General features: G+C 33.1%; 1 protein-coding gene across 4 annotated transcripts in view; it reads right to left on the minus strand.

Moving 5' to 3' along the window:
• The window catches only part of LOC148954266 (uncharacterized), a 45,822-nt gene that overhangs the window by 11,504 nt on the left and 20,756 nt on the right, over positions 1-13,562 (minus strand). For 2 of the 4 annotated variants that reach the window (XM_089086142.1, XM_089086141.1), the window contains exons 2-5: positions 10,714-10,865; positions 8,109-8,165; positions 4,891-5,008; positions 1,742-1,855 (exon numbers count right to left, since the gene is read on the minus strand). In XM_089086142.1, coding sequence (XP_088942268.1) covers positions 1,742-1,855; positions 4,891-5,008; positions 8,109-8,165; positions 10,714-10,865 — 441 coding nt within the window. The remainder of the gene's footprint in view (positions 1-1,741; positions 1,856-4,890; positions 5,009-8,108; positions 8,166-10,713; positions 10,866-13,562) is intronic. The other 2 variants (XM_089086144.1, XM_089086143.1) reach the window with 1 other exon arrangement.

The following is a 13,562-nucleotide window of genomic DNA, read 5'->3' on the forward strand; positions in this document are numbered from 1 at the left end:
AAGATATCAAGTCTAGCTAGTCATAGGTAACCACTCGGTTAGGACGCCTGGGACGAAAAGACGTTGAAGGAAGCTTTATATATCTTACTTTGTAGTGTAGTTTTTTCTTGGTTTTAAGCAGGTAAATAAAAACAGCAGTATTATATTCTTACCCTTATTTAGATTAACTAGCAATGGAATTTCTTTTCCGAATTGGATTTTAAAAAAACAAGTTTTTCAATTGAAAGTAAGGAACAACATTAAAACTTAAAACGAACAGAAATTATTAAATATAAAACGGGGTTCCCCCTCCTCAACACCTCGCTCTTCAAGCTACAGTTTTTAGGCACTTTAAAAAAGTTACTTATTGTTCTAATTAAACGACCCTTGTGTTTTAGGAATCTTATTGTTACTTATTGTTCTAATTAAATGACCCTTGTGTTTGAGAAGGGTTGCCCCTCCTCAACACTTCGCTCTTCACGCTAAAGTTTTTAAGTACTTTTAAAAAAATTCGTATTGTTCTAATTAAATGGCCCTTGTGTTTCAGGAGTCGTTCTTAAAGAACTGGGAAAAAATTGAAAATTGAGAGAGCGAGGTGTTCAGGAGGGGGCAAAAAAAGAGAAAATGAACAGCCTGGGGCGATTTATTAGATGCAATCATTTCAAATCAGGCAAAAAAGAACTTTACAGACCAGGTTCAAGTGGTAACTAATTACCAGACTGAATTGTTTTCAATTTTTTTTTCAGCTAAACCAGTTTTAAAATGTGAATTCATCAAATATTTGTAAATTTAGAAAGTTAAAAATTTTTAATGTATACATTTTTTCCTTATTTCTTTTTTAATCCCACCTCTACTTCTCTCAGTGGTACTAACAAATTCAAATTCCAAAACCATTAACTATATTTATATACTACCTACATTTACCAACGAACAAAATTAAAATCATTACCATATAATAAATCTCAAAACTCAACAAATTTGAAAATTAAAAAAAAGAAAAACACCCCAGATGGAGCATTTTTATTTTCATGCATACTTGTTATTGTTAAAATAATCCAATAAGAGTTAGCTAATAAACTGATTTTGAAAAATACTTTTTTCGGGTATTATCATTAAAAATTGAAAAAACAAAAAAACAAAATGACTCCCACTAGATATTTAATAATAAAAAAAACACCCCTTTGTATCTTCAGTTAAAAAATTCCGACAAGAGTCGGTCTCCCTCCTACAGCCACAATTTTCGTTTTCTTACGAAAAAATGTCTTCACATGGGCAAATAGTTTGTTGACTTCTGCTTCGGATTCATTTCTCTCATTTCAGGTTCATTCCTGATTCTAGTTCAAAAATTCGTTTCTTTGTTGAATTTTTACGACAATTTCAAAAAATTTTGCTTTCAATCAGGGGGCATCAACTGGGGCAGGGGAGGGGCAGATTTTGAAATATATCATTTTTGGGGTATTTTCATTAAACAAAAACAAAACAAACTATGGCCAAAATATTATAAAAAACTTTCTTTTCAATTCTTCATTATATTTTTTTAATCCTTCTCTCCCTGCATTTTCGTGAATTGGCATCCCTGCTTTCGACCAGAGATATATTGACTTAACGACATCGATGGGTCGTTTCCGGCTGACAAGATGGGTCCTCTTCTTTCAGAATTTAGCTTAAGTTATATTTGTCCCCTTATCTCTAAACAGAACATAGATGTCTCCTCCCACGGAGACATAGATGTCTCATCCCCATAAAAATTTTAAAAACCAACCTGGAAAACATACGAAGAAAGACAATTCCAGTAAATCCCTTTTCTGAATGAACAGCCAAATTGGTAAACACTGCAGGGAGCCAACTGCAAGGACTCCCATTGGAGTCTTAAACCCTAAAATTAGAACAGCGTATGATACTAAGAAACGCAAGATGTGACAAAAGAATTATACAATTCAATTCAATTCAGATCGGTTTTTATTAATACTTCATACTTAAATTATAAATACTCACAAATACATTTAACAAACAAATTCTGGGCCATAATCCACAATAATACGAACAGTGCTTTCTTGCAGTTTTTCTAGACCGTGCGTCTCCGACCGATTAGAAAGCTTGGATATACGTCCATGGGAGTGACGTTTTAGTTAATTGAGAAAAATAATGAAAGCTTTGAAAATATAGAAACTCTCAGGAATTGTCCTTTAGCCGAAATTTAGACTCGGAAAGATTGATTCATGCTTTTGACTCCACTCCTTCCGCAATTGTAAGGGGTAGTAGAAGCAGTATATACATGTCTTAATTTTATTTTTAAGTTTTATTTAGAGCCAGCTGTTCTTGTACTGAAGAGTATAAGAGCAACATATGGGAGATCATTTTGAAGGTTGACATGTAAGGTGTAATAACATCAGAGTTCTATTTCTGGAGGGTTAGGGAAGAAGCACAGGCCAGAAACCCCCCGAATTGCCTAGCTGCCAAATGTATGGCCTTGAAAATAAAATAGAAGTACAGGTAAGAGCTTTTGAACGCGAATTTGGGTGGTAGATTAGTTACTTGGGATTTCACTCCGTTGCAAATGGATAATAAAAGTGCATGACAAGTCAGTGTTCTGGGAATGGAGGAGGTAAGGGAAGAACTTAAAATATCTTTCTCGACCTCAATTGGGGCTGGAGGCCAATCCCTTAAGATATTACTCACCCAGAAAAGTGACTCTCTGAGATAGCGAAAAGCTGAAGTTCTGCTTTCATCATAAAAAAAACAGAAAAAGCAGAAATTTCTTGAAAATAGTTAATTATCTAAGATTTAATGTCCATAGAAAGGATAATTTTCTTTATTGTCTTCAAAGGAGATTTATCTTTTGTGCCACCGTTTATTATTTTACACAAAAAGAAAAATGAAAAAGAAAATGACCCTGCGTCTGGTCAGGCCCAGCAATAGCCAAGGCATAAACCAAGGTTGGTATAAAGCCAAGGTATAAACACAGGTTGGATACTGCATGGAACTCGTTTGTATATACAAACGAGAGAATTTAGAAGTTATTTATTGCCCAAACGCAGCGTTTTAGCTGTAAATTTAGTATATCTGAAAGTAATAATTATACTGCATCCGTGAAAAATTTTACAGTACCTACATTTGGTTTTCATTTTACAGTATGGTTTCTACAGTATATTAGGTAATAATAATAATAAACATATCAGTTAGATAATATTCAGCATATTCTCCAAGAAGAAAGAGAGATTATTCTAAAATAATTCAGTGTTTAAAATTGTGTTTCAATTCTGTTCTTTTATTTTCGTGACACGTTTTTGCAAGCCAATCACATTATTCCTTTGTTCTCCAGAGAAAAATAGCTTCCTCCCCTTTTTTAAAACTGAGTTAATCACATCGAATCAACTAATGTGACGCGACGAATCTAGACACGCAAGGAAACGTTATTTCTGAAGAGACAAATAGTTCTGTCTTTTATAATTGACTTTTTTTTTATATCAGAAATATTGAGGTAGTAAAAAGAACGAAAATTCTTGAGTTAAAACAAAAGTAAACTCTTTTTCTCTTTTAGACTTTAATTCTTCTCGGAAAGATGCAATTCATAAAGTTCAAAATAAAGATTGTTGCTGAAGCACTAACAGTGTTGCCTTCAGAAAAGGTGAAAGCATTGGATTTTCAAATTATTTTCCGCCAACGCCATCTACAAGCAGAAGATAAATTGTACCTTTTATCGACAATGCGTCTTTAAAATTATGCCCAAGACTCAAAATCCTAGAATACGATGATGAAAAAGCCAAGGTGCATTAGTGATCTATATTGAAATGAAGATTAATAATATGGAGATAGATAATAGCCAGAAAATAATTTGAAAAGTCTTTATTAACATTAGTTTGTTCCCAAGTTTTGTCTTCTAATACTGTATATTCATTCTTAATCAGATTCATCATGCTACTACTTCAACCAGGGGTGGATACGGAACTTTTTTTGGTAGGGGAGGGCACCAACTATCTTCTTTATTCATATTTATCGCCTCTCCATCCCTTGTAATTCGTGTAACATTTGGCTTTCTGAGGGGAGGGCACATATCCCTAAGACCACTCCTTGTATCCCTGACTACTCCTAACAAACCATTGCAGCATCAAGCTGCCTGAGACAACTACTTCTCCACCCCTATCCGTTCAATGCTTTACTATTTATAACCTCCCACGGATTTCAAATTTCACTTATTCCTAGCTTTTGACGCCTGTTCATCCCATTAAAGAACTTTCTCCTTTTCGTTTTGCCAAGATGGATGGTATCTACCACCTTTCAGCCATACAAAGTATCTTACTCATCTTAATCTTTCTTTCATTATAGCCCATAAAATTGAGATTGAACCATATTTTTCGGACAGCTTAATGTTTGATGTATGGTCAGTTGGAAAGTGTTTAAGACTATTCAGGAGAGAATTTGAGGTGTTCAGTTGAGGAAGTTAGTCTTAGCATTCAAAACTTTTAGCTTTTTATTTTGTCGGTAGATAGAAGTTGTTCTCAAAATAAAATGAAAGTGAAGCATAACAAAAAATGCTTTGAAGTGTAAACTAAAAAAAGAATTCTTATTAAAGATTGATAAACAACTAACAAAGATTATTTCTAAACAATGCAAATTAACTCAAGTCGAGATTATTCCCTTTTCTGGAGAAAGGAAAACTAATTTTCCCAGAGTCGAGATCAATTTGTCAGGTCACAAAATGTTAGTTTGCCAATTTTCAGAAAAAATTATCGATCCGCGTTCGAGAATGTATAGATACACATGAATATATACGTATTTATTGTTATATAATTTATACTAAATGTTTATTACAATGAATTAGGTTCATAACATTAATTGGATTATCTTTCAGGTCTTTTGGTTATTACGTATATTACTTTTTAAGCAGAGAGTAAAAGAGAAATGACATACCATTTCCCATCACTTTCCTTACAAAATACGGCGCTGTCGACAGATTTTTCCATTCTGATCCCATACTGTGGTTACAAATAAAAGTGATCCATTCCAATGATGATACGAGAAAACCCACCTAAAGAATTAAAAATATCTGCAGGATTTGGACAAAGTCTCTTTACAAATTTAAGAAACAAACTGTCTATTGTAATGAGCGGTAACAATAGACTGACTTGTGTCAGTGGTAACTGAAAATCTCAAAACTACATGCCCATCAATTCTGATATCCATCTTCGAAAAATTTTGGCTCTATGTACCTACGTTTACGTCAAAAACGTAGATACGCATTTTTTTAATAAGTTTAATGGGAAGCCAAAGTTCATTTCCACTTGTTTCCATTATTACCTCTGAAAATATATATATTAGAATTCTGGTATAAATCTTTTCAATTCGATTAAAGAATTGAATTGAAAAAAGAATTATAAAAACAACATAATTTGCTCCTTAATTCATCTAAAAGCAATTACTGGATTAACATGACAAGTATCATTCTATTGAAATCATCTGATGCAAATAAATTTAATTTTTAATTTTTTCTAAATATAAATCTGAAAAGGTACATCTGTATCTATGATGAAAAAGAAGGGAAAGGTACATACAAACTATGATTGACAGGCATAAGCAGATAGCAGGGATGGAGCTAGAGCAAAATCTGGGAAGGGGGCAATGTGACAAGGGTACCAATAAGCAAAATCTTGGGGAGGGGCAATGTGACAAGGGCACCAACAATTGACCAAATTGACAAATTTATTTCAAAATAGAGTGAAAACAGAAAAAAACAAGGAATGAGGGCGCCAGAAAAATCAGGGGGCCCGGGGTCCCCCTTGATGTACCTGTAAACGATTACTTGAATTCCTAAAGAGTAAGTCTTTGAATTTAGCATCTTCATATATGTGTCTAGGTAGAAGTTTCCCCCCTCCCCATCCCTTTTGGCCATGATATTAATGCAGATTTGTTCCTAGAAATTTAACTTACCTAAACCAGCAGTTTTTCAGGATAGAAACAACCCGCAGGTCTAGTAATCGCCCTTACCCCATCCCCATGGATATGATTTTGGTGTATATTTGTTGCATTACGAAATATATCGTCGCTGTTACTCCTAAAGCTCGTATCTGAAATTTTCAAAATTTTAAAATAATTGACAAAAACCGTTTGGTACGCTGCATTCAAAGGGACGATCGTCTGGTCAACGTATTATCAATCAAATTTCGATCCTCCTAATCTAGATTGTCCTGCTGATTCTGCCTTTGAGAACAATTGATCAAACAGTTTTCGGAAATTACCTCGGAGGTTTTATAATGTCTTGCACGACCCCTAGGCCTAACAGCGATAGGAAACCAAAGGAGCACAAACATGCATGATTTTTCTGGGGACGTAAAATAATAGTGAAATATACGTACCAAAAATTAAATAGTGAATTTTCTTTTAAATAAATTGAAATTCACAAAAATAGTTTTTTATTCTTTAAACAAAATCTATAGGCACTTTTCTTTGTCAATAAACAAGGCTTATTGTTTTCAAATGTTCCCACAGTCTATCCCATAGTTTTTATCCCATAGCTTTTTTTATTTTTAAATCTATTTCACATCTTTTTCGATAAAGCTGATCGACAAAGTTATTTTCAACCGTAAAAGTGTACTTTCTCATAATTTTACTGGTTTCTGAGAATTATAATTAAGTGCTTGAATTAAAGTATTAAGGGGAAGGTGGACAACCTACTCTCCTTAAATATTTGGCTTTGATTTTAAGAATTTAATTTCTTTTATTTGATTTAATTGCTGTTTTTTAATATTATATCAGAGTGACTGGGAGGGGGTGAGGGTGAAGGATTGATACCACTATCAATCAGCCCTCACCGCTTACTTTCAACTTTAGTTCTTGAATAGCAATGATTTAAGGCTTTTCTTATACCACACTGTCTTTCTACTTATAAATAAAATGAAAAAAAATACAATTTTCAACAACTGTTTTGAACTACGAAACAATTTTCAGAACACATTATTCCTTATAAGTTATTACTGCTTTAATCTAATGTTTCCTTTGGTTTTAGTTCGATTTTAATTTGATTTTTTTTTTATCATTATGAGGAATTCGTGTCGAACTTTTGCAAATAAACTACCTTGTATTATATTTTAAGTGTTTTGAGTTTCTTTGTAATTTTTTCTATTTAATTTTTTTTTTCCTTCTATGTTAGTTTCTAAAATTTTAGGCTGTTTAGTCTAGTTTTTTGTCATTTTTTACGCTTGATAAATTTTCTGGTAGGGACGGATCTAGACCTGTCAGTCCCCAGGGCAAGAATAGCATTTGGCGATCCCAATCAAAAGACCCATTATATATATCAGATTATATTTATTTTAGCTTCTCTACGGAACATATTTTTTTTTTAAATTATTTTACTATCGTTGATATATTTTTGTATGCAAATCCTAATATGTAAAATAAGTTTAAAAAATATCTAAGATTCAACCTAAAAACACATAATTTGTGACACAGTAAACATACAATTTGGATTATATACAATAATTCTTATCATGTACACTAAAACTTAACTTTACGTACTTTTCTTGAAGCAAATGTCTTTACAATGTATTTGTAGGAAAGCTTCCAAGCTATATTATGTTTTATGTGGATTACACTTAAGTTTGTCAAGCGCGGCATAGCCGTCCTGTCGGTAAAGTAGTTTTAAAATAATTTTAATTTGTTGAAGCTTCTTTCATTAGAAGCAACTGATACAAGGAACATCTTCAAGGCAAATGATGGCCTGTTGCAGAAGTAGAAAATTAGAGTTCAAATTTTATTTGATTAAACCAGAAAGTGACTTAGGATCCGGCATCCCCAACGAAGCAGCATCCGTAACAGGCTGCCCCTCCCCCCTAAGATCCGTCCTTGATTTCTGGATATGAAGCCGTATCCTGCGACTTTTTCAAAAAAATTAATTCACTGTCTTGATTTGTATTACTTATATATTTCTATATTTGATTTCATATATTTTCACTCTAAGAGTGTATTCCTTAAAACAAAACTAATTTAAAAAGATGATAATTACTAAAATAAAATAATTAATTGAAAAATTGATAAAATGAAAATTAATAAACTAATTTACATAGTAATTAATGAATAATAAAGCTTACTCAATGATAAAAAATGTCAATAAAATAAACGTTAATTGAACTCACTTCTGATAAGTTACTCCACAAAAATGCTCTTCCGGCGTTGTCTATAACTACATCCAACTGTAAAAACAATAGAAAACAAATTTGAATATGCTGTATTCAGGAAAACTGCAAGAACGTTTTTACTGATTAGCAATACTGAAGAAAAACTGCTTGTAAGAATTTTTTTTTGCAGGAAAACTGCAAGAACGTTTTAAAGGATTAGCAAGACTGAACATAATTCTTAGTTATCAATTCAGCATATTTAAATCAAAACAAATCATTCAAACAGATAAGATACAACTTAGAATATTTATAAAGTAAGATTGACATAAAATAGAATATATATTAGATTTAAGAATAAAGAGATACAAAAAAGAATAATTACAGAATAAGGAGAGATAATATAGAATAGATTGTATATGAAATAGCATATTTATAGAGTAGAATACAACAAAATATGAGTAGAAAAGAATAAAAATAATATAGAAAAGCTGTAGGATATAATAATTTCAGAACAGAAAAGGTATAATACATAATTGATAAGGGGTTACTAAGGCTGCCCGCTACGAACATGCCTACTCAAGTCCACATTTTTAAAAAACTATTTAAGAATATAAAGAAAAACTAAAATGCTCAATTCATTTTCATGATTAGTTTGTATTCTGCCTTGACAGCGGATGAATTACTTATATTTTTATTAGGCCTAACTTATTTGAATAGTAAAGAGATGCTCTTTAGATATTGTTTATAATGGGGAATGTTCACTTAAAATAAAAGCAATGAAAGAAGTCGATTGTTCTAAGTTATAAGAAACCATACGATAAGTCTTAATAGTCTTGATATTCCGTGAGGAGGGGCAGGCACCAGAACCCCCACCCCACTCAGGGGACCAGCATATTCACATCAAGCCAAATGATAAACACATATAGGATACAATATCAATCGAATATATATAAAACTCAATAGATATAAAATAGATTACATATAGAATATTTTAACATATTTTTGCTTAATAGGAGTCTGTAACTTACCGCTTAGATTCTTTATTATTAAGTTATCGATACAGGTTATCCAAGCGAAGCAGTGTTTAAGTTCTTTTGGAATGTATTAAAAGCTCATCCCCTTTGCAATATCTAGTTAACAATTGAATTTGAGCAGGAAATGTAACTACTTCAACACAAATATTTAAAATTAAAAATAATTTGTTCAAAAAAACATAGGTAAGGTACATATGCGAGAAGTTATTTCGTGGAAGGGGGAGGCCTTAAGACGTACACAAATAGGTGAATTAAATGGAAATTATAAGGCATTATAGATTAAGCCTTAAAAATTTTGAGATACCAAGGGGAGGGGTGGGCCCATCCCCGCACCCCTTGTTTAAGAGCTTGATTTAAGTATATCAAAGGTTGCAGTTAAAATAACATTTCGATTTATCATCGTAAAAAATAAAACTAAATATCTTGTTTATTTTCACTCCACACTATTTAGGAAAAACGAAATTAAAAAAAAATTGATTAATCTCAACGACATTAAAAAAAAATGTGATTAATCTGGATCAGATTCAAAAACTATGTTAATCACAACCAGAAATGCAAACAGGAGAGAGAGCAGGCTCGTGTGCTTTTTCCCTTAAAAATAAGCGCTCTTACCCTGTTTTACACTTTTGTGCTTCAGAAAAGATATTGAAGTATCACTGCGCACCCGGTAAAAGTAAATATTTATTTAAACGCTTCAAATTAATATTACACGCGACTTAGATCACGCATACAAACAATCGAGAAGGTGCAGTTAGATAGGCGCTGCTTACAGCAATTGACGGATATTAAACATTATAAATTTGATTATTTTTGTGAATTCTAGTCTATTCAAAAGTCTATTTTTTGTAAACACTTTTACCATGTTTTTAGGTATTATTACTGACAAAGTTAGCATCTGCTGGTCGGTCAAAGACCTTAGTTTTTGTTGGTGGTTGGGGGGGGGGAATTTCAAGAAGGTGAGATTTGCTGAAACAGCTTTGCTAGGTGAATTATATGTAAACTGTGGTTGATTAAAGATAGATTGTAAAATTAAGTTTGACAAATCTAATTAACCGCACCCTCCTTAGAGTGATAAAATGATAAAACTCTTTTTGTCCATAGAAATTTAAACATAAACAATCTGTTGATTAGCAAAGACAACAATACCTTCAAAGGAAAGTTACGCCTCCTTAAGCTGATTGGTGCCATGTGTTTTTAGCTTATTTTTTGCTGATTTTTCCAGTCCCAATTTTTTTTTCAAACTTGGCACCAGCTACTACCAAGAAGTACATAAATGCAAATGGACGTATTTTATGTTGTTAATTGAATTCCTGAATTTCCCTATTTTTTTTTTAGATGTATATGTTTGCAAGTTTCAACATAACCAATTCAAACAATCAGATTAATTTTCGCTATTTTTGGTATTTTAGGTTTCTTTTTTTTTTTTAAATATTAATACTGTGCTTTTGGTGTTAAATTTTATTACTGTGCTTCGACTGAAAGATTTACTTGAACCTGCACTGATTGGTCAATTGTTTCGGATTCTTAAAAAAAATTTGTATATTTAAATGGCAACAGTGATCTTCATACAGTACAAAACAAATTTATACCCATGCTCCGAACTCTGAAACCTGGTCAAATTTTCTAGCTGCTACTCCATCAACACCGTCCAACAGAATAGAAATACAGTACAAAGAAAGACAAGTCCAAGGGTGAGATCTGTATACAACTGCAAGCGCCAAGAATATAATTCTTATGTAATCTAAAAAATGAGCAGACACTTAAATTAAAAACATGAAAAAGACAACAAACCATAATTCTTAGTCAAGAATTATATCTTCTTCAAAATCTGAATTCTACATTCTCAATTCTGATTCGCTAAATGATAAAAATAAAGTTCCTACCCTTTTCTGTGACATAAAAAAGGCATTTGACACGATAAATCATAGAATCCTACTTTAAAATAATGCAGGAATTGAATTAGGACTTCAATTATTAAGATCTTACTTGCATAGCCAAAAAATTCATCCGGATGTAAATGGTTACTATCATGCACTAGCTTTCTAGATAATATTGTTGTCCCTCAAGGGTCTGTTCTAGGGCCCTTATTATTCCTGATTACATTAGTGATTTAACAAGATGTTTACCTCCTAATGACACTTTAGCTGTAGTTTTTGTAGATGATACTGCAGTGACAGGAAAAGCTACAACTTTTTCCTTGCTTATTGAAAATCTAATGACAATGAATTCCCCGAGTGAATACATGATTTTCTTGTAACTATTTGGCTCCAAACTAATCAAGAACTAAGCTCATGATATTTGGGCACTCAAAACAGTCACTATATAAGACCAAAATGGAAGAGCTAGTCTTAAATAGGATAAAAAGGGTTAACTCGTTTAGGTACCTTGGGATCATTATAGATGAGATGTTGTCTTTTCGCAAACAATCTGATTATTTCCGTCTGACGCTTGCTCATAATTTGGAATGCCTTTATCGATCAAAGCACGTGTTTCTATTTTCCATTTTTAAAGTCTTGTATATTCTCTGACTGAATCATATCATAAATATTGCCTATAATTTACCTAAACACGTTTGCGGTTCACTTACAACCCCTGCAGATAATCCAGAATAAGGCATTAAGAATTCTTGGCTTACTCCTCACCCTTCAAAACTACAACATAGATCAAAAACCCATACCTCTTTTTATTTCTAAGCATATTAATCTCAAACAACTAAAAGAATCACAAACAGCAATGTGGTTTCTTGACATTCAATCTCCTGAAAACTATTTCCATGATAAAGTTATTGCCGGGGTTCCCGTTTTTTCTGTCCGTGGTCGCTCCAGGAAACTTCATCTTTCTCTACTTAAATCAGAAAGGTCAAGATTTTCATTAAGGTACCAGATCCCCTATATTGTAAATAAATTTAAACTGGCTGAAGTTATTCCGAAGAATCGTTCATCAATGAAAAAAATGGTTTTGAGGATTATTCATTGTCAAGATGCAGGGACTTGCGAACTTTAGATTCACTTTTAATCTTGGTTTAGCTTATACTCACAATGGGATTGGGGGGGGGACTCTTAGGTAATATTGGTGTTTCTCAGGGGTCTGTTCTAGGCCCCTGTAATTGCTGATTTACACTAATGATTTACAAAAATGTTTAACTCCTAATGACACCTTAGCTAGGTTGTTAGCTCAATCTGCAAAACGGACCGAGTCCGTTGATTTTTGAATTAAAATCAAGTTGCCATCAAGCCATTGGCCAATTGGAGACAAAGTCAAAACAGATAGTCTGAGAGAGAGGCAAAGCTGGTATAAGCCTTTTTCAGGATTGTATAAACATGATTTCATTTTCACTTGTTGATAGATAGTCTACCATTCATCCATCCTAGGGCAGAACTAAGATAAATAGCCATAGAACTAAGGAATAATCGACATCTACGGTTTGATTCATGACGAACAATGTCGACTGGACTTGTATGCAATTACCAAGTATGCAGGTACACCTTTGATGTACCAAGGACATCAAAACAAAATACTTTTTGCACCCTTCGACCGGTCTAAGGTCTATTCATACATGAAAACTACAATTTTCAAGGATTTTTCTTTTGTTTGTTTCAAAATTAGGAAGTTTTTGGGCAGTATCATATTTTTGTCAGTGTTGTTACGTTGAGCAGTTGAGCACAGAGCTTTTTGTCCGTAAAATTTGCTTGGACTCACAGGCGAACAAGTGACCTAAGCCTAATAGGCTTGCCCGCCTAGAGTCTCAGGCGGACTACCGTGTTTTAGGATTGACACATGACAGACAAGTCCCCTGGACTCGTAGGCGAACGGGGAGACCTACAGTTTTCCGAGTGTTTTTGTAAACGGCACGGGCAAAAGGCGGGAAATCTAGGAAGGAAAAAAGAATTAATCCTTTTTCTCCGTTTCTTTGTCTTCTCTTTTTTAGCCTTTTGCTGCTTGTTTTCTTGAAGTGTTGTCATTCTTGTCTGAAGATGTATTACTTTGAAGTTTTAAAATGTCTTTATGTTCAATGTACTAATTTAACACATCGAGCTCTGCTCTCTGTTACCTAAAGTAGAAATTGTGTTGTAACTATCGCACTAATAAAGATTTACCTTACCTCAACCATGAATTTAACTTTATTTATAAGTACAGGGGTAAAACCAACTGCTTATTCAAATGTACGTGTTATTTTACTTTGATGTGTCGTTATTGATGCTGTCAAACCGTTGGCGTTAAAGAACTGTTAGTCAGGAGCGACTTGGCAAAGCGTGCGAAAAGTGGGGTAATCTGGTAACCATGTCACTCGGCAGTTTTCATAGCTTGGTGAAATTTGTCGGCAGAATATGTCAGAAAATGTTAGTGCTTTCACTATCCCGAATCCCCAAAAATTACCTTTCGCCCAGGGTTGCCACACCTAGTGATTTATCGCAACTGACTATCCACCCCTAGTGAC

Source organism: Artemia sp. Qi Xiang Cuo, chromosome 3 (assembly GCF_049724085.1).
Source record: "Artemia sp. Qi Xiang Cuo chromosome 3, ASM4972408v1, whole genome shotgun sequence".
Classification (NCBI taxonomy): Eukaryota; Metazoa; Arthropoda; class Branchiopoda; order Anostraca; family Artemiidae; genus Artemia; species Artemia sp. Qi Xiang Cuo.